At 40.7% G+C, this 27,002-nt stretch overlaps 2 protein-coding genes across 8 annotated transcripts in view; one reads left to right on the top strand and one right to left on the bottom strand.

The window, feature by feature from the left end:
- STX1B (syntaxin 1B) overlaps positions 1-27,002 on the top strand; it is a 175,810-nt gene that overhangs the window by 106,924 nt on the left and 41,884 nt on the right. For 2 of the 6 annotated variants that reach the window (XM_087946759.1, XM_087946756.1), the window contains exon 10: positions 5,720-6,124. The exons of 3 other annotated variants lie outside the window; for them this stretch is intronic. In XM_087946759.1, coding sequence (XP_087802885.1) covers positions 5,720-5,821 — 102 coding nt within the window. In that variant the 3' untranslated portion in view covers positions 5,822-6,124. Of the gene's footprint in view, positions 1-5,719; positions 6,125-27,002 lie in introns of those variants that run through there. One more of the 6 variants, XM_087946753.1, reaches the window with a different exon arrangement.
- HSD3B7 (hydroxy-delta-5-steroid dehydrogenase, 3 beta- and steroid delta-isomerase 7) overlaps positions 12,536-27,002 on the bottom strand; it is a 72,892-nt gene continuing 58,425 nt past the window's right edge. For both annotated transcript variants that reach the window (XM_026683496.2, XM_087946761.1), the window contains 4 exons: positions 20,864-20,972; positions 17,648-17,747; positions 16,375-16,537; positions 12,536-13,806 (listed from right to left, as the gene is read on the bottom strand). In XM_026683496.2, the coding sequence (XP_026539281.1) occupies positions 13,382-13,806; positions 16,375-16,537; positions 17,648-17,747; positions 20,864-20,972 (797 nt within the window). In that variant the 3' untranslated portion in view covers positions 12,536-13,381. The remainder of the gene's footprint in view (positions 13,807-16,374; positions 16,538-17,647; positions 17,748-20,863; positions 20,973-27,002) is intronic.

Genomic DNA, 27,002 nt, shown 5'->3' with positions numbered 1-27,002 from the left:
CATGAGAGCCAGCTGGATGACTTTGGGCCAGTCTCTGTCAACCCTATATCCACCGCACAGAGTTATTGTTGCCGGGAAAATAGGAGGAAGAAGGTATATTGGATATGTTTCCTGCCTTGAGTTATTTGTACAGATAATAAATGTGGGATACAAATAAATAAAATAATAATATTGACTCACAAAATAATTTCTAAAATAAACATCCTGGTTTGCATAGAAAAACATTTGTGTGCTTTGGGTAAACAGGCACTGGTGGTGCTTATGCGATACTAGCCAGCTTATGTCACAATTACAACCATTATATTTTTACCATTAGCAGGAGAGATTTCACAAGGCATGGGTGTAATAAAGATTTATCCTTGTCCAGGTAGTCCTCAACTTACAACAGTTTGTATAGTGACTGCTCAAGTTACAACAGCACTGAAAAATACGACTTTATGATTGCTTTTCACAGTTATGACCTTTGCAGCTTCCCCATGATCATGCGATCAAAATTCAGATACTTGGCAATTAGTTCATCTTTATGACCGTTGCAGCATCCTGGGGTCACTTGATCGTCTTTTGCGACTCTCTGACAAGCAAAGTCAACGGGAAAGCTAGATTCACTTAACCACTGGGTTGCTAACTTAATGACTGCAGTGATTCACGTAACCACTGTTTCAAGAAAAGTCTTAAAATAGGACAAAACTCTTTTAAATGCCTCGCTGAACAACAGAAATTTTGGGCTCAATTGTGGTCATACGCTGAGGACTACCTATGCACTACTATTTTGCCACGGGCTATCTTTTATATTTTGCTCTTTTTTTAAAAAAATCAGTCCATTTATAAAATGGTAACTCTCTCTCTCTTTTTGTTTCATTCAATTGGTCCCATGGGGGCATGTGTGGAAATCTATCAGTGGGAAAATGGTGGAGCAACAGGAGACCCAGTGGTGGCTACTGGGGTGGGGAAGACCAAGAAGGAAGGAAGGATGGGGGAAAGGAGGTCTCTCTTGTGGCCGCATGCCTGAATATGTGTGTGTGTGTGTGTGTGTGTGTGTGTGTTCAGGCACATGGATTTGCTCATACAGGTCACAAAAAGGAAGCAAGAAAATCTCACACATCTTTCTGGCAAGGGCGTTAGGAAGAGGGTCGATAAAATTCACTTCTCCCTGTTAATTCTCTCTCAACATAAATGTACCTCTCTGTTCTCTGCGCTAGAATCCAGTAACATCTTTGAAGCTAAAAGGGAGAGAACGTTTTTCTTGGACCAAGCACAAGAACTGACATGAAATTGACAAGAGTTTGCTAGATTCTTCTTCTGGTGGAAGTGCCAGCCAGAAGGTGGTTTCCCACCCATCCAGTTAGTCCATTGATGGATGGGCTAAATGCTTCTCACAAGTGAACAACTACACCAAGGAGGAGTCGAACTGGATGTTTTCAAGGGTCGCTTCCAACTATGATTCTTATGACTTTGGGAGGTTTTAAATGGAAAGTGCATTTTTTGAAGGACTGAAAGTGAGGAAATGAAAGTGATTGGCATTCACTTTCCCAACAAGGGTGGGAGGAGTAGAGCAGGGGATAAGAAGCCATTGTAGATTTTTTAATGTATTAAATACGGCAACTGATTGTTAACAGAGGGCGTTGAAGTTTAACTTTGCTGTAGGTTTACCTATTAATGACTTGTCCCAAAGGTGCTTTTTTCAGGAGGCAACTGGACTTTCTTGTTTTTTTTCTTTGAAGAGGTTTCACTTCTCATCTAAGAAGCTTCTTCGGCTCTGACAAAATAGTGGGGAATGGAACGCCTTCAAAGAACAAACAAGAAAATCTAGTTGCCTCCTGAAAAAGCACCTTTGGGGCAACCATGATCTGGATGACTTGAGAATCTCTGCAGACTGCTAATAACTTGCTTCTTACATAGAGTCGTAATAGCAATAGTACTTAGGCTTCGCCATGCTTGATGGCCCTCTCTAAGCGGTTTACAGAGTCAGCATATTCTGACCTCGGAAGGATGGAAGTCTGAGTCAGGATCAAACTGTTGGCAGTCGGCAGAATTAGCCTGCAATACTGCATTCTAACCATCATGCCGCCATGGCTCTGTAGTAGATCTAGAAATCTATCTACCTCTGTACTAAATGGAGAACAGGCCAAGTTGGTTCTAAATAGATGTAAAAGTTTATAAATTGTGGGCCTGCCTTGCAAGGAGGAGAAACTAACATTGTTGTAGTATAGTTATTAGTAATCAACTGGGGGGGGGGATAATATATGCATATGTGTTTTTGTCTTTTGTCCTTTTTAATGTTTTGTCTATTTTTGCTTTTAATTTTTGGAGGGTTCTTTTTGGAATTTGTATTTTAACTTTCTGAATAATAAAATAAAATGAAATATTAAAATAAAATAAATAAAACAACAATAATAAAATAAATAAAATAATAAAATAAAATAGAAATAAAAGAAGCAGGGGACTACAGCCATGAGGGGCCATGGTAAGAATATGTATGGGCCATTTTGTTGCCATCCAGAAGAGTGATTTCTTAAGTATATTTCTTTCCAGATAAGATCCACCTGGGAAACAAACAGCTTAAGGTTGCCTTGCAATATATCCAAATGAAAAGCATTGATTAACTAAAACCATGGAAATAAAAGGAATGGCCAGGTTATATGGGAGTTTGCAGCTTGGAAGGTAAGAGGAGTGCAGATAATCCTCAACTCCAGACCACAATTGGAATTGGAATTTTCATCATGTCAAGTCATACCTGATTTTATTATCATTTTTACAGCAATCATTAAGTGACTCATATGGTTGTTAAATGAATCCAGCTTTCCCAATGGGTATCTTGGGCCAGAAATTATCAAAAAAGGTCACAAATCACGGACACGTAACCGCAGAACACGGCAACCTGTCGTAAATGCAAGGTGTTGCCAACTCTCCAAATTACCATCATATAACCATGGATGCAAGTGTTGTAAATGCAAATACAGATTGTAAGTCTTTTTTTTTCTCTTATTTTTTGAACCATCATTAAAATGAGGACTAAATGGAAAAGAGCATAAAATAGGTAATTAAGTACAAAAAATAGGTATATTTTATGTCTGAGAAGTTAAATGAAGGAAAAAGGACAATAAACCTGAAAGCAGAGTTGAGCTGACAAAATACTTGTGAAGAAGTGAATATGGAGGCATAATTATAATTGATATGGATAAAATGTCAGGATTTGTTTAATTTGACTGTTAATTGGGCATGTTTTGCTTCAGTAAATGGTAATGATGGAAGAATTGGGAATGAACTTGAAGAAAAAAACCCACAATGAATGTGATTCAAGTGGAAGATGTATTCTGTTTGGTGACATAAATTAGTGGTGAGAACGTGACATAAGAATACAAAAAAGAAAAAAGAAAAAAAGTGATCAACAATCTATGAGTGAACAAGAATGGCCATTACTTGGATAGAATCTCTTCAGGAAAGAAAAAAAATCCATTTTGACTATGTGGTTTAAGCATGCATATTAATGCATGGAAAAGGAGTTAGAATGGAATGTAAGCGAGGGGATGTACAAGTTCTGCATGAAAAAGTAGTTAATCCCAATGGAATACATGAATTACAGAATAACAGATAGAAACCTTCCAGCCCTTGTACTTTTGAAAGTAAAGTTCTGGTTGCACTGGGTTTTAAATAATGTTGTGTCCCCTCACAAATGGTTATTTGGGGCAATTTCTTCACTAGATTGTATGGGGAGAAGCTACTCCCACAGTGGATTTGTTTGACATCTTGTTTGGCAGATCGGCCTGTTCTTGAGTTGGGAAACTTTTTCAAGAGGCAACTTGTTGGGTTGGAAGGGACCTTGGAAGTCCTGTAGTACAACTCCCTGATCAAGGAGGAGACTCTATACCAGGGGTCTGCAACCTGTGGCTCTGGAGCCACATGCGGCTCTTTCGGCCCTCTGCTGTGGCTCCCTATCGGCTGATCCCACCATGGCTGGCCCCTCTCCTCCCTGTCACTCCTCACCTGGCCTGAGAAGGTAAGCAGGATGGCAGGGCATGGAGACTCACTCCATATTCCAGAGCAGGAGATGACTGGGTGGGAGTAAGTGGCATTGAGTTGGCCACGCCCACCCAGTCACACCGGTTGTTAAATTATTGACTTCCGGTGTTTTCTTTTTGAGTGTTTAAGGTTGCAGACCCCTGCCCTATACCATTCCCAACAAAGGCTGTACAGTCTCTTCTTGAAAATCTGCAGTGATGGAGCATTCACAACTTCTGGAGGCAAAGTGTTTGACTGATTAATTGTACCACTGTCAGGAAATTTCTCCTTTCGCCTGGATCTCTCTTTAGTCATCTTCCACCCATTGCTTTTTTGTTCCGCACTCAAGTACTTTGGAGAATAGTCAACCTTCTCCTCTCCATGACAGCCCTTCAAGTACTGAAGCCTCCTATCACAGTGATGGCTAACCTTTTCAGCTTGGTGTGTCAAAAATCGGGAAAAAGTGTAGCCTTCCTCGGGTCGTGTGTCACTTCAAGAAATATCAATAATGTGGTTTATGACGGACTGGGCTGGGGTGATCACACAGGGCTGTGAAACTCGTCTCCCTGGTCTCAGGGCTGCAGGTGCAGGATGTGGGGATCGGAAGGCCACCTTACAGGGCTGTGAACCTCATGGATCTCCTTTCCTCCTGTAGCGTTCCTGAGGTAATGAAACTGACAAACCTCAGTTTATGGCGGTTAAAACTGGTTCTCTGCTGCAAAGATCTTGCGGCAGCGGTGACACCACGCCTCCACGCAACAAGCAGGGAGCAGGGATTGGAGCAGAGCACAGGCAGCCTCTAAATGTGCAGGTTTTCCCCCCACCAACAGGTGTGTCAGTCAAAGTGCCTCGGTGTGTCACAAGTGACACGCGTGTCATAGGTTAGCCATCACTGTCCTATCATATCACTTCTAGACCTTTTCTGGTCTCATCAAGGCAGTATAAAGCAATGCTATCACTGCACACGACTTTGAAATTATCCCTTTCTTGATGCAACCTAGGACTGCATTAGCTTTTTTGGTGGCTGCAGCACACTGGTGGCTCATACTTAAATAGTGATCTACTAAAACATCTAGATCCCTCTCACAGTGGCTGATGATGAGCCAGGTACCACCTATTCTATATCTGTGTATTTTTTTCTTGACCATGTATTCAACCTTTCTTGCCCATGAATTCAAACTTACATTTTTCACCACTGAATTGCATTTTGTAGGATGAGGCCCAGGGTTCAAGTCCTTGCCAATGTGTTAGATGAGGCAAAGATTGGCCCTTAACACACCATTCCCCCTTCCTATTATGTGAATAACAAAGTTGGAAGGGACCTTGGAGGTCTTCTAGTTGAAGCAAGAGAGTCTATACCATTCCAGACAAGTGGCTATCCAGTCTCTTCTTAAAAGGCCCCAGCATCCACAACTTCTGTAGGCAAGCCATTCCACTGATCAATTATCCTCACTACTAGGAAATTTCTCCTTAGTTCTAGGTTGGTTATCTCCTTGATAAATTTCTATCCATTGCTTCTTGTCCCGTGTTCAGGAGCTTTGGAAAATAAGTTGTTCCCTTCTTCTCTGTGGCAGCCCATCAGATATTGGAACACCTCTATCATATCATCCCGAGTCCTTCTTTTTCCTAGATTAGACAAACCAATTCATGCAACCATTTTTTTATGTTTGATTTCCAATCCCCTAATCCTCTTCACTGCTCTTTTCTGAACTCTTTCCAGAAAAGAGCAACAAAGAAGAAAATGTCAAGTACTACTGGAACACAGCAGGAACTGGTTAATGGCATGGCCTCATCCAACTGGCCATTCTTGGGCATCTTCTGATTCAGAACTAGATGAGTTATTATGTAACCAGAGGACAATAAAATGGCCTTCCAGCTTGTGAAATAGCCCTAAGATTATTGAAAACAAGAAAATTCCCAGAAATGTCTTTTCCAGCAAGAGAAAAAAGAAAATCGGTATATTGTAATAACTCAAAAATATTGGCTGTCCTTTGGGCATGAACAAGCCAGCTGCCCATGTCAGCTACCTCACTTCTCCAGCTGGTAAAGCTGGATTTCTCTGCAGTGCCCTGAAATGAGGGAAATGGACAAAGTCTTGAAAAACAGGATGTTTATGCTACAGTTGAAAGAAGAAGAAAAAATTAAAATGGAAAATACAGACAACACAGGATTTATGATATCGGAAAAAAGAGTAGTCACGGACTTCCTTTCTCACATCTGAAAAACATTTTCCATAAGATCTTTTTTTTTTCTTGCTTGCTGAAAAAAATGTAAAAATGAGAGAGCCTTTATGTTGGGAAATCAAGCTGGATATTGATTTATGGAATAATCACAAGGTTTGTGCTATTTGTGGGCATCCTGCTATGCAGTAGACAAATGTAGGAACCCTTTCCTTTTCTCCAGGAAATTTTGGGAGATAAGAATCTAGGAGAAATTAACAGGTTAACAGAGTTGAAAGGGAGATGTACCTAAATTTTATTAAGGTAAATCACTGCACCCTACCACTGTTCCTAATTCCCAGAGCATTTTAGCGCAACATGTCCCAATTAAAGCCAAGGCATGGTTCTAAGAATTCCACTTTATTCTGCATTGGTTATTGTTTATTATTATGTAGCACATGATGAGAACATGACAAAGAGAAGCAAACACATGCATACAATCCACATAAGCTATAGAGGTATGGCAGTGGACTCATAACTGGATGTCCAATTCAGTCATCCAGGCGATACCTTCTGGCCTTGCTTTATGCAGATCTTCTAAGGAATCAGAGAACACACGTCATGGACAGTCTTGCACAATGTATTAAATAGTTTGCATTGTCAGCACTACAGTCACAACAAAGGGAATGTTTTTAGCCCCATTGATACAGGGTAGTGGCAATTTTTCCAGTTTTACATCTCATTCAGTTTCATCCAGACAGAGTGAGGCAGGTTTAAATTGTAGAGGGATTACTAATAGCCAGGCCACAAGAAGGTCATTTGGACCCTTCTCTCCAGACATTCTCAGGCATCATTACCCACCGTGAATGGTGTGTCCAGTTCTGGGTATATGACATTAAGGAAGGAATCAGGCATTCTGGAACACATTCAAATAATGCTACAGGAAAATAGCAATCTAGAAAATGTTAGAGATTGAATAATTTGGAAAACGCTGAACCTTGAAAAAAAAAAAATGAAGGGCAGTAGACATTCCAAATACTTGAAGGATGTTTCACAGAAGAGCAAAACCTCTTCTCTGCCTTTCCAGAGTTCAAGAGTCAGAATAATGAATATAAGTTATAGGAAGCACCTTTGAATTGAATGCTTGGAAATATTTTTTTAAATAATAAGATATTTTTAATGGTAAGATGTGTCCAAGCAGAGGTTGGACAATCACCTGTGGGAGATGCTTTAATTAAGTTTCCTGCATGAAGAATGTGGTTGACTCTAATGTTCTCCCACATCTATATTTCTGCAACCTTACATTTAATTTGTGCTTCGAGGTGTTGTGCAAACATTAACACTCACCCATCACCTTTGAACCTAGCAGGTGTGGTTATGTCCTGATTTATGGAAATTCGGCACAAATAATGGGTTAGGGCAACTGGTAAACAAACGCAGAGTTTATTTAAACCCAGCAGGCAGCAAATTCTGAGATTTTGCCTTGGAGGCCTTTTCGCCTCTGTAAATCCAGAAAGAATTCTGGTTTCTTCTTTCTCCTAAATCTTACAAAATTATAATTCCTAGAACTGCTCAGACAGGCAGATCTCTCTTTTGGCAGCTATTGCAGGAACTTCCCCCTAATTCTGTATTGTTTGTGGTCAGGTATATTTTTATTTTGCAATACTCCCCTCTATGACTCATAGGGCAAAGAGAGACCAAGGCCATAGACACTCTCAAGTTCTAAAGGTTGACCAAATATTAGAATGCTTGCTTGCTTCTTTCGCAACTAACCTAGTAGTGATGTAGGGATTTATTGGTGCCTTTGATTTTTATCTCCTTTTTATTTACAGGTTCAAGGCAGCGTAATGTATATGAGATAGCCAGGGCAGGACAAACAGAGATTGACCCAGAGTAACAGAATAACAGAGTTGGAAGGGACCTTGGAGATCTTCTAGGCCAACCCCTGGTTCAAGCAGGAAACCCATTGTCATTTCAGATAAATGATTGTCCAGTCCCTTCTTAAAAGCCTCCAGTGTTGAAGCACCCACAATTTCTGAAGGCAAGCCATCCCACTGATTGTTCTCACTATCAGGAAATTTCTTAGTTCTAGGTTGGGTCTCTCTCTGATTAGTTTTCATCCATGGCTTTTTGTTCTGCCTTCAAGAGTAGGACAAGAAGCAATGGGTGGAAACTAATCAAGGAGAGAAACAACCTAGAAATAAGGAAACATTTCCTGACAGTTAGAACAATTAATCAGTGGAACAACTTGCCTCCAGAAGCTGTGAATGCTCCAACACGGGAAGTTTTTAAGAAGAGATTGGACACCCATTTATCTGAAGTGGTGTAGGATTTCCTGCCTCAGCTGGGGGTTGGACTAGAAGACCTCCAAGGTCCCTTCCAATTCTGTTATTCTATTCTGTTCTAGTGCTGAAGTCTACACATCTTAAAGTCCCTGAGATTGACAAAACTGCTGCAAAGGTTGACCTTTGATGTTACAGACATACATCAGTGCCTATAAAGTGTTTCCAACACTTAGGGATGTAATATGATAGAAGAACAAACCCTCCATTATGTACATGATGTTTGTTTGTTTGTATGTATGAATGTACACTGATTATATTACCTTGTTGTCTGTATGTACATGAAGAGCTTACGCATTGGAGATAAATCCCTTGTGTTTCCAATCACACTTGGCCAATAAAGAATTCTGTTTTGTTATTTGCTGGCTGTTCACACAACACCACTAGCTCAGAACTTTTTTCTCCCGCTTTAAGCTGAAACCCCAGATTTATTTATTTATTTATTTTTAAAACCCTCTTTTGCTGGATTTTCTTCATTTTGTCCACAGGTTCTTTGCGGATTATCAGCCTAGTTTAATTCCCAAACTTTGTTGCCGATCAATCTTCCTTAAACATAATTTACCTTTGGGCTGTTCCTAGGAGCTTAATGTTTTGAAGGGTTCCGACAAGCTTGTCTGAGTCAGCTGGCACAGAGCTGGAGAATATATGCCTCAATCTCTTTTTGCTTATTGTTGCACAGGAATGCAGCTCCAAGGAGATGGCCCTTTTTCCCCCCATCTCTTTACAATCTTGTCAATATAGGAGTGGCTGAGAGGCAGAAAAATAGCCTGCTTTTATACCTGGAACTGTACAAACCTCTGGGACTAAGAAGCAATTAAACACCATAGTTTTATTCAAAGCCCATTTTTTAAAAAAAGCCAAGGAAGCTTTTCCTGACTTGTACAGGTACTCCTCGACATACAATGGTTCATTTAGTGACCGTTCAAAGTTACAACATCACTAAAAAAGTGATTTATGACCGTTGCACTTATGATCTTTGCAGCATCTCCGTGGTCATATGATCAGAATTTGGACACTTGGCAACTGACTTGTATTTATGACCTTAGTTTGTGGTGTCCTGGGATCGTGGGGGTCTCTTTCTTTGTGACCTTCAAGCAAGCAAAGTCGATGGGGAGGCCATACTCTCTGAACAGGCTACTAACTTAACAATTGTACTGATTCACTTAACGACTGTGGCAGGAAAAGGTCGTAAAATGGGATAAAAGCTCACTTCACAAACGTCTCCCTTAGCAACATAAATTTCGGGCTCAGTTGTGGTCGCAAGTCAAGGACCGCCTGTTTAACTTGTTTACCATTCCACAGTGCTATCACTCCGCCTGGTGCATGCCAACCTTTCTCATTTCTCAGCCGGAAACTCAAATCTAGGAAGCCCCCACTGTCACTTGTGCAATATCTGCTCAACAGCGTTAATAACGATTCCCAATGGAAAGCCAAGCAGGTTGGTGAATATCCAGCCATATAAATGACCCCATGAAAAATGTGCCAGGCTTTGAATTACAATAGACAGTCTCCGTATAAATGGGGCACGTAGTATCCTCCCCTTGGTGTGACTGTGGGATCCCACGTCAAACTGTAAATCACACCGTGACTGGATGTAAGCTGAGGATATATTACCAATCCAGTAAACTGTTTTCTTTTGTATAAACGACGCTGGACTTCAATGGTTAGATGGTTGACGTTGGTGTCTGAATATAGATCTTTTTTTAAACATTCATATTTTATTGTGCTTTTGATCTAGGCAAAATGTTAATATATATTGCAAGTCCATGTGTCCTACACAAAAATAAATATCCTACAGCTTAACTGGCTAAATCTAGCGGTTTTGAAGAGCTACTACCTAGGACAGGTGAAGTTCAGACAATGGGATCTTCCGTCAAACACCTGCACAGCTCATTTGATCCTTGGGGAACAGCCTTCTCCACAATTTCATTGTGACTTGGAGCATCTTGATCTAGATCAGGACTGTCAAACTCGCATCACCATGGAAGTGTCATGTGACGTATCGGGACCTTTTTTTCCCTTTGCTAAACTGTGCGGGGGCGGGGCCAGCACATGATGCATCCAGCCTGTGAGCCATGAGTGGGCCACACCCCTGATTGTCGAGTAAAGTGTGGCTTGCTACACTTGGTTGCTGTCAGCTGGGCCCTTTCTGATTTGATCGGATGTGAATTGGTTCCCAGTTCCACCCATCAGTGTAGGATCTTAGCACCTGCTCAGCTTTGGTCACTGTTTTCCCTTTTTCCAAAGATTTTTCTTTTCACCTGTCATTCACCTGTTTGTTAAATTATCCCTGATGGCATGTTGCTGGCCATCCTCCCATATTCAAGAAAAGTTCAGCTGGAGTTGCTTTGGCCAAACGTGTAACATTTGTCAAAAGATGGAAGCTCCTTTAGGTCTTGGGCCTGTCTGGTTCTTGGGAGTTATAGAAGGAACTTCTCACTTTAGTGCCCAGTTGAGGTCTAGAAGGGGAGCTGCGCAGATGCAACTAGGAGCTTGCTAAGAGCTGGATAATCATATGCAAGATCAAAAGGGCAAAGGGCAAAGTAACACGCAAGCATGAAATTTGATCTGTAAGCCCAGATTCCTTCATTAAGATGGGCAGCTATTGAAATTGAATAAAGTGCTCTAGAACTTTGTATCAGGCAACTTGCTTTAAAAGGAGGAGGAAATTAGGGGATGTAGTTACAATCTGGAGGTTGTATTTAGATACTGACTAAGGTCAATCATAAGCTAAGTCATTCTGTTCCTGTGCTTTACTGAAGCTGCTTAAGAAGCAAGTGCAGCTGACATGTGAATTCAGTCAGCAAACCACAGTTTTAACAAACTTGGCTTGCTTAATCAACAAACCATATCACAAAACAACTCTATGCCTCAGAGTCTTAAGGGACTGTGGAGGGAAACAGCACCTGTGTTCAGCACCAGGGATAATCTCAGGTTGCATCCAGAGCTCTATCATAAGAGGTATAAAGTGAAAAGATGAACAATGCTGCAGTTGCCTTGCTGTTTTTTTAAAAATACCCATCCATAGATATCCCCATGGAAACATGTAGCTTTCTTAATAGACAGAAGCCAAAAAACAGAGAAATTCATTGTTATGCAACAAAACTGAAAATAACTGTAGATGATATACATGGTTAAAAAAAACTTTTACAGCACCCAATCTTCAACAAAATAAATAAATTTCTATGAAGCCCCAAAGGTGTTTTTTTCAAGAGGAAATTGGACTTTCTTTGAAGATATTTTGCTTCTTTATCCAAGAAGCTTCTTCAGCTCTGACTGCTGAAGAAGCTCTGACTGCTAGTCAGAGCTGAAGAAGCTCCTTGGATGAGAAGTGAAACGTCTTCAAAGAAAAACCAGAAAGTCCAGTTACCTCTTGAAAAAGCACCTATGTGAAGGGCCTAAATAACACTATTGGTTATACAGCAACAGATTTTACTCAAGGCCACTAATTCCCATCATCCACTGCTTCCAGCATGTCCCACCCACATATGTCCAGGGGTGGGATTCAAATTTTTAAACCACCGGTTCTGTGGGCATGGCTAGGTAGGCATGGGCATGGCCATGTGACTGGGTGGGCATGAACTTCTTTTTTTGCAGCACACCCCTCCCCATTTTAAGGCCTTTTGGTCCTCAGGGAAGCCTCCTGGGTGAAGCAGTAAGACAGCGAGGGGGATCCTGGAACAGCTGATCATTGGAACAGCTGATCATTGGGAGGGGGGGAAAATACCTTAAAGAGTGACTGGGCAGGAAAGAACACAGTCAACGATGTTGGGCATGCATGCGATGTTGCACATGCACGATAAGGACTGACTGGGCGGGGAGGGGCAGGCAGAGAGCGGCAGGGCCAGCCAGGGACACGATTTGCCGGTTCTCTGAACTGTGCAGGATCATAACAATCGGTTCTATAGAACCAGTCCAAACCGGTAGAATCCCACCCCTAGATATGTCCCTTCAGGCTCTGTCTCTTGATCCATCATATCCCTCTTCCTTAGTTTTTAAACTTCTCACAGACTTCATAAAAGATAATTGCAGCTCTCATGAGAATATAATATATTTATTTGCTTGCTTAACTTAATCGTTGGTCATCAAGGAGGCTTTCCAGTCATACATTTCTATTGCACACGTCATGTGAGATAATTGTGACTAGAAAATCATAGGATAGCATCCTAATCTCCTTTCACACTTAAGAGTATATCTGCTTACTCAGATCATTAGGGACTGGTTAGAGATTATATCAAAAACATGAACCTCAATCCTTATTGCACTTAGAGGTCATTGAGGTAGGAAGAAAAACATGGAACTGGTCTGTAGTGACATGGAATGGATCAACAATCCATCTTCCAAAGCTAAGGAATGGTAGAAGATGAACTGGACCTTGCTGCCTTCTGGATAATCTTTGAAGCATGCTAAATCAACACAGGCAGATGGATAAACACACTCAGATAGAAGAAATTGAACTGAGCAGATTGGAATGTATGACATGATAGAAATATTGAAGACCGTCATCAAAAGTAATTTTGAAAAGAGTTTGGGACTTTGGCTGGAAAAAAAAAAAGCCCTTGTCGAGTTGAGAATGAGACACTGATGCACTCAGCCAAAATCTAAAACATATTTCTTTGGTATTTGACATTTCTGCTTGGGAAACAGAGGGTCTACCCATTCCTGCAAAACTGTAGGCCTGCTTCCAAAGGTCATCTAAGACAAAGATAGTTACTGTACAAATATATAACATCACCATCTCAAACCAGTCAACATAAGGCCATAGGTTAATATTGCAAATGTCCTGAGTTTAGCACAGCTGAAATCCAGGAGCTTTCCATGCCCCAACTGTGATTCCTCCAGAGCGATTCCCCCTTTTCGTGTTGACCTGTCTTTCTGGGCCTACTTCTCCATTTGCTTTTCTGCTGTGACCTCTTGGAGCCACCTGATTGTGTGATTCTTGCTTTCCTCCCAAGGGAAGCAGGGTTTGTATCCGAAGTGCTTCAGGGCCTTGTCGGTTTTTACGGTGAAGGTAGTGCTGGCAATCACCAGGGTGTAGGGGTTGAGGATGGGGGCATACACACAGAAGGGCTTTAGGAGCCACTGCAGGGTAGCATTGAGCAGAGCTATCAGATGGAGGAGAAAGAACGGCAGCAGTGGACGTGACCCCAAGAGGCGGAAGCCACACGGGCTCAAGAACTCCATGTTAAAGTCCTCGTAGCTCTTGTACGGAGAGTCATCATAGCAAAAATAAACTTGGCCCCCAATGGTTGAGGGGTCCTCTTGAATCTTCTGAGACACCAGGAGATGCATCCAAGCCACATTGCCTACAGGAGGGGCAAGTTAGGAGACCAAAAAGATAATCAAGTGAGGGACGTTTCACTAGCCGACGCCACTTTTGTGAAAATGTGGAATAACATGGAGATTCAATAACGTAGCACTGTTTATCAACCTAACACAGCAGGGATAAGATCTCAAACGTGTTTTTAAAAATAGTGATTCCTATCTTCTGTAAATTAACACAAGATCTGATCACACAAGACATTGAAACAGGGATTGTGTTTGTGTGCGTGTGCCCATGTGTGTACAGGCATGTCTATTGTTTGAGAAATTTAGAACAATTAATCCGTGGAATGACTTGCCTGCAGAAGTTGTGGGTGATCCAACACTGAAGGCTTTTAAGAAGAAACTGGACAACCATTTGTCTGGAGTGGTCTAGGGTCTCCTGTTTGAACAGGGGGTTGGACTAGAAGACCTCCAAGGTCCCTTTCAACTCTGTTATTCATTTCCCAATTCATATTGGGGATGGGGATTTTAGGGAAAGGGTTAGGTCTTGCTTTTACTTATACTGTAATAGAGATAGCAAATAAATCCAGCAGCTAAATGAAAGTTGTTTTCTTTTTAAAAAAAGTTTTTTTTTCTTACAAAAGGGCTTTTCAAGTTTCCTGCCCAAATCCTTGAGGGAGTCATAAGTAACTTGTGGGGGCTACACACTTAAAAAAAACCTGAAATCTGATCAGGCTTACTCAGGCAAAATGCAAACAATGTCAAGACTCACTGCAAGCTTTGCTCCTTTATTTTTCTTGCAAAAGGAGGGTGGCTGGCTACTGGCTCAGAAAGTTTGATAAATGCTGTGAGAAATACTAAGGCGGGCATTTGTTTTTCATCTTACCTAAATAATCTAAACATTGTTTTTATTCCCTCTAAGGGAAAAAAGGATCCCAAACTTTGAGATCCTGCCCTGAACAACATATCAAATTAATATGAATTCACATCAGGCTTATTTCTTGGGTCTGAAATTTATATCCAAGGGCTATGATTACCAAATGGCAATTCAGAGATGTACTTGACAGCAGAGAGTAGGGCAATGGTTCTTAAGAAGTCCTCATGAAAGAGAATATCTGCAGCTTAGGGTTGAACTGTGGGGTTCCTGGTGCTCTCTGAGCTTGGTTATTTGCTTTCAGACATTTCATTACCTGGTTAGATAACATCATCATTGTGAAGGAGTACAGTGTTTGCTCCTTGTTTATTTATAGGAGTTTGCCCTGCTGGTGTTAGTGGAGGTGCATCATGTGACAAACAATAAAGTAGAAAACAATACCCTAATCAAGGAACTACCCAGGAAAAAAAAAAAAAAACCACACCTACCAACAAAGGCAGGGGAAGCTACTGTCTATAAACAGGGAGCAAACCCCACTTTCCCTGGCACTGATGACATTACCTAGTCCAGTAATGAAATATCTACAAGTAAACAACCAAGTTCAGAGAGCATCAAGGACTCCACAGTTCTTAAGAAATTCAGAGCCTGATATAAAGAAGTATGTACATGCAGGAAAATGCTCAAGAAGAGTAAAAGTATCTAAATAAAAGAAGGTGGGTCAAGAATGCACCAGGCACCCTTCTAACTTTATTTATTTATTTATTTATTTATTTATTTATTTATTTATTTATTTATTTATTTATTTATTTATTTATTTATTTATTTATTTATTTATTTGGTTTGCCAATTGTTTACAAGATAATAAGTATAAGTGTATACATAGTTGTGAATACATGAAATGGGTACATATAAGAAAAATAAAAGAAGAATAAGAAACAATAGGACAGGGACGGTAGACACGATGGTGCGCTTATGCACGCCCCCTACAGACCTCTTAGGAAAGGGTCAATAGTAGACAGTCTAAGGTTAAAGTTTTTGGGGTTTGGGGAAGAAACTACAGAGTCGGGTAGAGTATTCCAGACATTGACCACTCTATTTGCTGAAGTCGTATTTCCTGCAATCAAGTTTGGTGCGGTTTACTTTGAGTTTGTATCTATTGTGTGCTCTTGTGTTGTTATGGTTGAAGTTGAAGTATTCATTGACAGGTAGGACATTGCAATGTATGATTTTATATACCATGCTTAAGTCAGACCGAAGACGGCGTAATTCAAGGTTTTCTAGTTCTAGAATTTCAAGTCTGGTGGCATAAGGTATTCTACAACGAGTAGAGGAGTGGAGAACTCTTCTTGTGAAATATTTCTGGACTTTCTCAATTGTGCTAATATCAGATACGTAGTGTGGGTTCCAGACTGATGAACTGTATTCGAGTATTGGTCTAGCAAATGTTTTGTATGCTCTGGTTAGTAGTGTGATATTACCAGAGAAAAAGCTACGTAGGATTAGGTTAACAACTCTTAATGCCTTTTTGGCTATGTAGTTGCAGTGGGCTCTAGCACTTAGATCATTAGAGGTGAGTATTCCAAGGTCCTTTACAGAGCTTGGGTCATCAACAAGATCTTGACTATTCAGCTTGTATTTTATTTTCTGATTTTTTTTTGCCAATATGTAAGACAGAGCATTTATTTGTTGAGATTTGAAGTTGCCATTTGTTTGACCATTCAGATACATAACTTACCTACATAGACCCTGCTATGCTCCACAGAGGGTGGGATGGCCCGGATCATGTACTTCTTTGTCATCAGCCCTTTCTCATAAAACTCCTTCATCAGCAGATGGTTCTCCCCATAGATGCCTGTTGGACGAAGGGCACAAGTGACTAATCGCTTCCCATTGGGCATCTGCAGAAAAGAAAGATTTTCGGTTGCTGATTGGCACACCTGAGTACGTTGTGGGTGGACAATCCACCATCGAGACAAGTTAGAAATTGGTGGCAAAGTCTTTATTTAGGTTGGGTTGCTGGACTGTCATCCCAAGTTTCCCTGGAGATTCAGACAAGGGATATTTTTCCTCCTGGCTTCAACTAACAACAAGCATGTGAGATAGGTTGGGGGCCCAAAGTCACTTCTCCTGTGAACTTTCATGGCTGAAAGCAGACTCCACTAACCACAACTCAATGAGGTAGACTGGACTGAGACCATACATGGCCCAGAGTCACCCATCATTGAGGAAGGATTTGAATCTGGGTCTTCCTTCACCATGATATACCACTGTCTGCCTAGTCAAGACAACAGCGTTGGATGAAGGGGCCTAGGATTCAAAGCCCACAAAATGATGGGGGGAAAAGAACACAGAGAAGGCAGTGTAACAGCACTATACAGCATTGTACGCCAAAACAACTAGACACTTTCTTCCATTCTGCTAAACACCTAATTCTCGCAGCTGATAAAATAGAATGACTAAGTGTTTGTTTGCTTTTTGCCTGATGTGTATGTATATTAACTCATAGGGAGTGGCTTCAAGATTATTATTTTTTCATTTTATAATTTTTACTTCCTCCTTTTTATAGGCTGTACACTCCAATATTATTTTATTTATTTATTTATTTATTATTTATTTATTTATTTTGATTGATTGATTAATTGATTGACATTATTACTATAATGTGTTGTTTTGCAAGTAAACTAAATGCTTCTGCACCAGAGACAAATTCCTTGCGTGTCTAACCACACTTAGCCAAATAAATAAACCATGTAAGTATATATATATATATAGGCATAGCTGCTTCAGGTAGTCTTCTTCACCCTTATACTTTGGAGATAACTTGACCTGCAACGCACAGATCAATCAACAGTCACCGTACCCTGTCTGAATCTTTTGCAGAGTGCCAGTTTCAAGGAAATCACTACAGACCAAGGGGCAGGCTGAGTTTGAGATAGAAGGATGCCAAGAAGCACATGGCTTGGTTAACTCGGAAGACATTCAAACTCCTCTGTCAAGTTCTAGCTTACCAGTTGCCCATTGGCTTCGAGGACCAGCTGCTCAGCCTTGGCCTTGCTAAGTGGGTAAGGATGGTGGTGGATGGCCTCATAGGTCGTGTTCTCGTTGCCCCTGCAAGCAAAGAAGAAAGCAACAGAGGCAATCAAAACCCCGTGCTTGCAACAAGTGAGACCAAGAGCAGTTAACCAGGTCACAGTTAACAGTTATGTGTCTTAAATTCACTTTAGCTCTGTTCATTTAAATCTAGAGCAATTGCTACAGTGGCTGCTGCCCCCTGCATTACATAGGAGAGGACAATGCTCCTGAACCCTTAAATCAATGGTAGGATACAAATTTTTTTACTACCGGTTCTGTGGGTGTGGCTTGATGGCTTAGGGGGCGTGGCAGGGGAAGGTTACTGCAAAATCCCCATTCCCTCCCCACCCCACTAACCTGCTTTCCAGCTCCGTTCTCCTATGCAGGGCAACAAAAGAAGACCCAGTCGATCAGCTGGGACTCAATGGGAAGCAGAACGTAGATGGGGGCGGGGCCAGTCAGAGGTGGTATTTGCCGGTTCTCCGAACTACTCAAAATTTCCGCTACCGGTTCTCCAGAACTGGTCAGAACCTGCTGAATCACACCTCTGCCTTAAATGATATGGGGAAGAAAAAGGGGGGAGAACTTTGCAGCTTCTTTTGACTTCCCCATGGTGGAAAGGGTTGTATCTAATAGGTTTCCTATATGCATCCGTTAAAGGATTACACTGGTAATCCTCGACTTATGACCACAATTGAACCTCAAATTTCTGTTGCTTAAGCGGGACAGTTATTAAGCAAGTTTGGCCCCATTTTACAACCTTTCTTGCCACTGTTGTTAAGTGAATCACTGCAGCTGTTAAGTTAGTAAAATGGCAGTACAGTGAATCTGGATACCCGTTGGCTTTGGTTGTCAGAAAGTCACAAAGGGTGATGATTGTATGATCTCGGGACACTGTGACCGTCATAAATATGAAGCAGTTGGCAAGCATCCAAAGTTTGATCACGTGTCCCTGGGGCAAGCTGCAGTGGTCATAAACATGAAAAACAGTCATAAGTCATTTTTTTTCAGTGGCCGTTGTAACTGAATGGTCATAAGCTGAAGATTGCTTGCACCCTGCAGTGATTTTTTTTCTAATTGGCAAACCTTGAGGTGACTAAGCTTCTAACCGCAAGCAACTTTCCTTGCTTGTTAGAAGAGAGAGCAGAGCCATTGGCCCACACCCATAGAGAGCGCTAGGCCTTTAAAATACGTTCCTGGCTTGTCTCCATGGTGACTGTTAGTAACTATATCCCTGTTGCCATGGCATTGCTAGGAGAACCCAGGGAAACCCTTGAATAGGGCCAAAACATGTGTGTCTGACCTAAAACAGGGGAACTCCCTGTTATCTACAGCCAACACTGAAACTCAGTTAACTCTTTAGGTGTTCGCTTCTATTTAGAAAACATGCATGTTTAGGCCCTTCAATAGCTAAAACAGTGTGAGAAGGCTCAAAAGAATAAGAAACTCCAAAGTTGGCCAAATTAGAACATAGAATAATAGGGTTGAAAAGGACCTTGATCGCCTTCTAGTCCAATCCAAGGGGAACAGAATTTGAACAGAAATTGTATTTTTCAAGAGGACATTCTTGTTTTTTCTTTGAAGACATTTCTCACTCAAGAGGCTTCTTGAGCTCTGATTGGATGGTGGGGAATGGAAGAATTTATACTCCTTGCAGACAGCTGGTCATTTTATGGAATAGTTGAGGCCACTTGGAAGTTCGTTTGTGTCCTCAGGGTCATCTGAGTAGTGCAAATGGGCATGGAGCCTTCTTGGTACTGCTGAAAGGACTGTATTGTGGAGCTATGATTTCTTCAGGATGTTCTTCCACTGCCCTGTGTTTCTTCACCGTTGGACACAGATACAGAGCGTTGGAGTTGAGTCTGTGTTGTCAGTTTGAGGCACAGAAAACAGAGGAAAACATCCTGAAGAAAGCACAGCTCCACAAGACAATCCTTTAAGCGGTACCAAGAAGGCTCCATACCATTTGCACTACTCAGGTGACCCTGAGGATACAGACAAGCCTCCAAGTGGCCTCAGTGACTCTCTAAAAAGAATCCAAATGACCAGCTGTCTGTTAGGAATATAAATCCTTCCATTCCCCCACCATCCAGTCAGAACTGAAGAAGCTTCTTGGATGAGGAGCTGAACATCCTCAAAGAAAAAAACAGTGGCCTTTTGAAAAAGCACCTTTGGGACAACCACGATCTGGATGACTGAGAATCTCTACAGACAACAGAAACTGTAGAAAAACTCCGCAGTTTCTTGGCCTAATGGAGTGCATTATTTTATATTATTATTATTATTATTATTATTAATATTATTATTATTATTATTATTATTATTATTATTGTTGTTGTTGCTGTTGCTGTTGTTATCATCATCATCATCATCAACTGCACAGTCAGCCAGATGTTCAGACTGGTTTTGGCATTTTTGTCAACCTATTGAGTCGTTACCAAGGACTGGGATAGGTAAATCTCGATATTTGGTGGTGTTACAGATATCGCTGCAAGATGGAAGCTGTTCCAAGTAAAGCTGCCTTCTGCAATTGACTGATGGCAAATGTCAATGCCAGTAGTGTTCAAATGGTGCTCCAGTTGTTTTGGGACCTATTATTATTATTATTGTTTTTATTATTATTATTATTATTATTATTATTATTATTATTATTATTATTATTTTTGTTGTTGTTGTTGTCGTTGTCGTCGTCATCATCATCATCATCATCATCATTAAATCTTTAGTGAGATTCACAGCCTTTGGGGCTGGTTGGTAGCTCAACAGGCTGAGTCCTAACCAAGGACCTAGGAATTGTTAAGGTAGTGTCGGAAGATATAAGCTGTCCCAAGTAGGGTGGTTTTTTGTAGAATCAGGGTATTCAAGTCTGAAAAATTCAGAATTTCCAAATAGCAAGGTAGCCCTTTAGGTATTGCCCCAAGGGCTCCAATTATAATTGGGATACCACACAATTTCTTTTTCCAAAGTTGCTCAACTTCAATTTGTAGATCCCAATACTTTGTGATTTTTTTCTTGCTGAGCATCTTCAATTTGTGCAATGAACCTACCTTTTTCAAACCTATTATTATTATTATTATTATTATTATTATTATTATTATTATTATTATTATTATTATTATTATTATTATTATTGAAAAATAAGCAACTCCTACCTGTAGAAAGGGTGGCCTTTTATGTTAGGTCCTACAACCTCCATGCTGCTAGTGTAAACCAGATACTGGACTCCTTGTGTGACACAGGCCTCAATTATGTTTTTGGTTCCTAGAGGGAAAGAGGGGAAAAAAGGGGATAAGATGAGAAGAGGAGGAGAAGGAGAAACAATGCAAAACTTGGCTGTCCACCACAGCCCTCACCTGCTGGAAAAGAAACAGGTCTGCCAGGAATTAAAAAGCAACAATGAAATCTGTGGGTTTTTTATTGCATAGGAACCAATTGTTTTAGCACCTCATTTTCCCATAATAAACAGAGGCAGAGTGCCGTTGCAACTTTGGTCACTAAATAAACTGCTGGGAAACCAAGAACTAGCTATACTGCCTTTGGTGATTGAACACCATTCTACCCACTAGCATGTGTCTGAGTTTCCTTGAGGAATATTAAAGGTGATTTTCAAAGTAAAATGAAAATAAAGCCAAACCAATTTGCAGGTTACCGTTCTCCTGCTCTGCAGGATTCTACAATATGTGATTGTGTAACTCCGGCTTCTGCACCAGAGATAAATTCCTGGTAGTCCACTCACAAATGGGGGTACATGGACTCATTGACAGAGGAAAGGTGCAGTTACCATGTTTCTTTATTTTAAGGATGCCGGATGTTAGGCAGCGAAGGCGGCCGGAAGGTGGTTATAGTAATTATGTTGTTATCCAAAGTATAACATGTATAAATACAGCTCTGGGTTGCAACGAAACCCAGAGCTGACTTTAAACATAATTTGATCACTGTTATCTGTTGTTGTGGTGTGAGAGACGAATAAAAACTGAAGCTACACGAGTGAGTTGATATCTTATTGTTCACCCCCTCAACCTCGGATGAACAGCTGACAATTTTCTTCTTTTCTATTCTTTTCAATTCCATTCCATATTTTCTTTTCTATTTCATAATTTTTCTCTGCTTTTCTATTCTATTTTGTTCTATTCCATTCCATTCCATATTTTCTTTTCCATTCCATTTCCACTCCACTTTACTCCATTCCATTCCATATTTTCTTTTCTATTCATTTCTTGTTCTGTTCTGTTCTGTTCTGTTCTGTTCTGTTCAGTTCTATTCTATTCTATTCTTATTTGCAGCAGAAATCTTGGAAGAAAGTAACTGTGGAAATCAAAGTTATTTTGTAAAAGCGAGGATATCTTTGACCTTGCTCAAGTAGTGTTTCTTTGCAAATCAAACCATTTTCTATATATCTGTCTCATATCGGACATTGGGGATGATTCAGCTAATGGAAAGGCATATTATTGTAATTCAACATATCCATTGCTGAGAGTGGTTGCATACCCCACCTCGGCTGTGGTCCTGGGAAAAGAAACAGGGCCCCAGGGCTGCCTGGAATGACAACAAGGTCAGTCTGTGAATTTTCCCATTCCACAATTGTATGACAAGGATGCAAGCTATCTGTTGGGCCATGTGTGTTTCTGAACTGCAGCTGTGAATGATAACAGGAAAAGATTTGCAAGGGATTTACGGCAAACCCCATTTCCCAAATTTGTGAACCACAAGAAACCTGAAGCTAGGACTTCCAGACGGCCCTTAGGAGACGTGTGGGACCCGGAGGCTATATTCACACCAGGTTACAGAAAACAACAGCTGTCTTTTCAAATTTGGCAGTATAATGATAACCTGATCCAGTCTAAGCCTCTGAAGAGATAATAACAGGACGTGGTCACATGGGTCAACCAATTATGAAAGCTATTTAGTATTCTTATGATCTATTCTCCTTCTACCCCGGACCTTCTCTTTCTGCAGAATAAGCAATCTCGGGTGAAAGAAGGGATTACATTTTCGGTCTATTGTCTTTTTTTTAGGTCTCTTTCCTCCTCCAAGTTACTAATTCTGTGTGTATTATGGTACATCTCTTGGCTATTTCAAAACACTCTGACTCAGTTCAGAAGTTAGAGCAATGCTGTCTTAAGTCCATTTAAATATAGCACTGTCCTGTAAGAACAGATTGGATCATGCATTACTTAGTCTAGTTAGTGGGTTGTCATAAGCAAATTGTCAGTGCCCAAGAAAACAGGTGTTAGACCTGGTTCAGGAATCTACATAATCTAGATACAGTCAGGGGTAGGATTCAAAAATCCCAGCAACCGGTTTGCTGCCCAGTTGCTGGGTGGGTGTGGCCTACTAGAACTTCCAGGAGGGCAGTTTTTCGCCTTCCCCAGGCTCCAGAGGCTTCCCTTGGGCCTCTTGGGAGGCAAAAACGGTCTCCCCTGGGCTCTGGAGGCCCTCTGGAAGCCGGAAACAGGGCCGTTTCCGGACTTCCAGAACTTCCGGTTCGGCCCATTTTTTGCCCTCTCAGAGCCTCTGTGTGGACCCTGAACTTACCTGCATCCAAAATGGGCCACATCCTGGGATGGGTGGGACAGGGTGGGCAGGGCCGGCCGGTCGGTTCAACTACCGGTTTGGCAAACCAGATGTAAATTTAACATCCGGTTCCCCTAAACTGGTCCAAACCAGTAGAATCCCACCCCTGGCTGCAGCAGTTGTGTTTGCAGGATACAGCTAGACGGGTTGGCTGATTTGTGGTTCAGAATGTCATGAGATGATAGCCAACAGGGATTATAGCACTCCTTTTCTAGCATCTCTGGCTGGAAGTGCTTTTCAATGTTGGCAACTTTAAGATGTGTGGACTTCAACTCCCAGAATTCCCTAGCTGGTATGCTAGCTCAGGAATTCTGGGAGTTGAAGTTCACATATCTTAAAATTGCCAAGGTTGAGAAACACCAATCTATGGATTTGCTAAGGGAAAGTGGGGTGAGCTGGGGACAAAATTTTTGAGACAAGGAAACAAAATAGAGTCATCAAAACGATTGAGTTTTAGGTGGGCTTCCTTTCACACACACACACACACACACAAATTAGGGGACTGACAAATGTCAATCACTGGAGGATCTGAGGGACTCTCCATTTTCTGGCTTATAAATGAAAGTCTCTGTTTGTGATAGATTAACCCAGAGAAGGAAAATTTAACAAGGTTGAAAACTATTCTTTAAATGACTTTGCTATTTAAACTGTTTCGGTCTTGTCCAAAACATTTGGCGTTTTTAAATAAACTTGTTGGCTTTCAGATCAAGTGCGTGTCAAAAGTCAACTCTCAACCCAAGATATATTGACATACTCCATTCATTCATTCATTTGTTCATTCTAGGGAACATTTTTCAAGCAGAGCTTCCTTGAATATAAATCATAACAATTAAAGAGAGATATAAGGAGTATTGAAAATGAAAATTAATGCATTTGTTGCTTCTACGACTTCTCATGCTTGTTTGATGGGATTGTAATATGGTATTACAGGTAGTCCTTGACTTAATACTACAATTGAGCTTAACATTTCTGTTGAATTTTGCTCCATTTTGTGGCCTTTCTTGCCACAGTTGTTACGTGAATCACTGCAGTTGTTACATTAGTAACATGACTGTTAATGAATCTGGCTTTCCCATTGACTTTGCTTATCAGAAGGTAGCAAAAATTGATCACATGACCCCAGGACACTGCAATGGTCATAAATGTAAGTCAGTTGCCCAGAGTTTGAATTTTGATCACATAACCATGGGGATGCTGCAACGGCCAAAAGAGTGAAAAATGGTCGTAAGTCATTTTTTCCAGGGCTGTTGTAACTTTGAATGATCACTAAATGAACTGTTGTAAGTCAGGGACTACCTATATATTTCAACATAAGTTGGAAAATAATTTCAACTTCAAGGCCTCCTGGCAGGATCTTAGGGGAGCCTAAGCCACATTTTAATACCATTTTCCTACATAAGCTCTATAAATTGTATGGATTTCAATTCCCAATCTTTAAAACTAATGGATTGGAAGAAGGAATTTGCTGAGATTTAAAACTAGAACTCAGGGAAAGTCAGATGGAAATTCACTCTGAACAGCCAAGCTGTGATCCTACTACCTCACAGGATCATTGTGAAAACAAGAAAAATGTGTGTGTTTAAAACATAATAAATAAAACAGCAGAGCATTTCTCCTCTAAGCGCCTCTCAATTCTACCTCCCAACAGGTTGTTTCTTTTTAAAATAATCTATTCTATTTGTCATCCTGATAACTGAGCCTGTTAGTTGATTCCAGACTATTGTTGCAAAAGTCTAAATAGAAAACAACAAAATGCCTCTTGGATCATCCTTTTCTTTCCTTGTTTGATCCACCCTGGGACATTAATCATGAAAACAAAAGTATAAAGATGCCTCATATGTGGATTTTGTTATTCTTGCTCCTGACTCATCCTAAGCACAATCTTTAAAAGCAAAATGACTCTTCAATCTTTAAAAGCAAAATGAAGCCCCCTGAAGCTTCTCCCAAATTCTCAGCAGGATCATTACATTGGGTCTCCGGAGCCAAACTAAATTAGCTCCAGAAAAGCCAGAAAAATAGGCAAGGCTGGCACACAACAAAAGGTGAGGGCGGAAATCTGTGGCATTCCAGCTGGGGCCTGGGTGGAGAGACGAGCAACTTTGTTTGAGGTCAGGAGAACGTTAAAAATAAAATCAAGCAAAATAATCCAAAACTAGAAGATATATTTCAAATGCAAATTCTATTCTATTCTGTTTTGTTTTGTTTCGTTCCATTCCATTCCATTTTTTGTTCTGTTCTGTTCTGTTCCATCCCATCCTGTCCCTCCTCATCCTACCCTGTACAATTTAAAATTTGTATCAACACTGAATATAACTAATATGGTTATACCTTGTGCACCAATTTGGAACAAGAATTATAATTTTAACAATATTTTTTTGGGTGAGAGAGGCTAGACTCAAAGCTTCTGCCCTTCTCCTCCACCAGATTTGCATCAGCTCTGATTCTTGGGCTTCCTAGACGACCCTTCCCGGTCCTATCTGGCACCCAGGAAACTGAAGAAGACACCTCTGTTCTCACAGAGCAGTTCAGCAAAATATCCAGTTACAGACTATAGTTCTTTTAGGCCCTGTAAGCCAGAAGAGTAAATATTTTGTTTTTGAAAATGTTGATCATATTTGTTGCACAAACATCAATAGCTTTCATCTCATTTTCCTTTCTCATCACATTCAATGAGCCATTCTGGTTGTTTATTCCATTCTACATGGAATAAATATCATGTTATCATCATCATCATCCAATTTTTTTTTTTTAATAACAGCAAATTGAATTATTTCAAGAGAATTATTTCCTCCATTTTCTTGCATAAAATCACATAAAATCACACATGCATAAAAATCACCCTAAGGGTCATGAAACCCTTTTAAAAAACCCATTCCTTCTCTTGGTGGAATCAAAAACTTTATTTATTTTTTTAAAAAGTAGCAGCTGAATCAGAAAATGGAATTATCTTCCTCAACCAGAAAGTGCTAGAAGAGATGTGAAAGTATGATTTGGACCATTTCAAAATGGGGGCGAGATTATGCATCAAATATTTCCATATGGAAAGATTCTGCAACTTGGACAACTGATGTATTTTGGAGAAAGCAGGGATGGAAGCTTTAATCCCAGAGAACAGTTTAGGAATGTAAAAAGTTGTATGCGTATGCTATAATTAGCGGATCTGAGGATCTTGGGAATTTTGAGAAGATGGAAAGAGGACTCTTCTTAAATGGCTGCCAAAAAGGGCTTGCACGTTTCCAAATTGGCTGCCACAGAAGACACAGCCTCTTAAAAATGTACTATCAATTGGGTACCATTATCAAGGTTGCAATAATACAGATAAACACTAGGTGGCAGCGGGGTAATGCAGAAAAATCTAACTCTTTGCTGCCTTCTAGGGACTGACTGGATTTTCCCAGCTGCTCCGGCTATATCCCCACCTGAAGTGACTTAAACCTATGTTTCTCAACTTCACAAATGTTAAGAGGAGTGGATTAATCCCCATAATTCCCCTGGCAGCATATCTATCCATTTCAGATAGCTATCACATCAATCCCATCCTATAAACATTCACAATGTTTAACAGGCAGCTTTGTTGCTTTCCATTCAGTGAGAAGCAGTTTGTGTGTGCAGTGTGCCTTCAAGTCAGGACTGATTCCTAGTGACTGCCTGAATAAAATCCCTGAAGTTTTCTTCGGAAGGTTTCAGAAGTGGCTCACCATTGCTTCCTTCCTAGGG

Source organism: Notechis scutatus, chromosome Z, assembly GCF_049901735.1.
Source record: "Notechis scutatus isolate UNSWTSFEM ecotype Mainland chromosome Z, rNotScu1.2, whole genome shotgun sequence".
Lineage (NCBI taxonomy): Eukaryota > Metazoa > Chordata > Lepidosauria > Squamata > Elapidae > Notechis > Notechis scutatus.
Note: the sequence above shows the minus strand (reverse complement) of the source record. Positions and strands in the feature narration are given on the sequence as shown.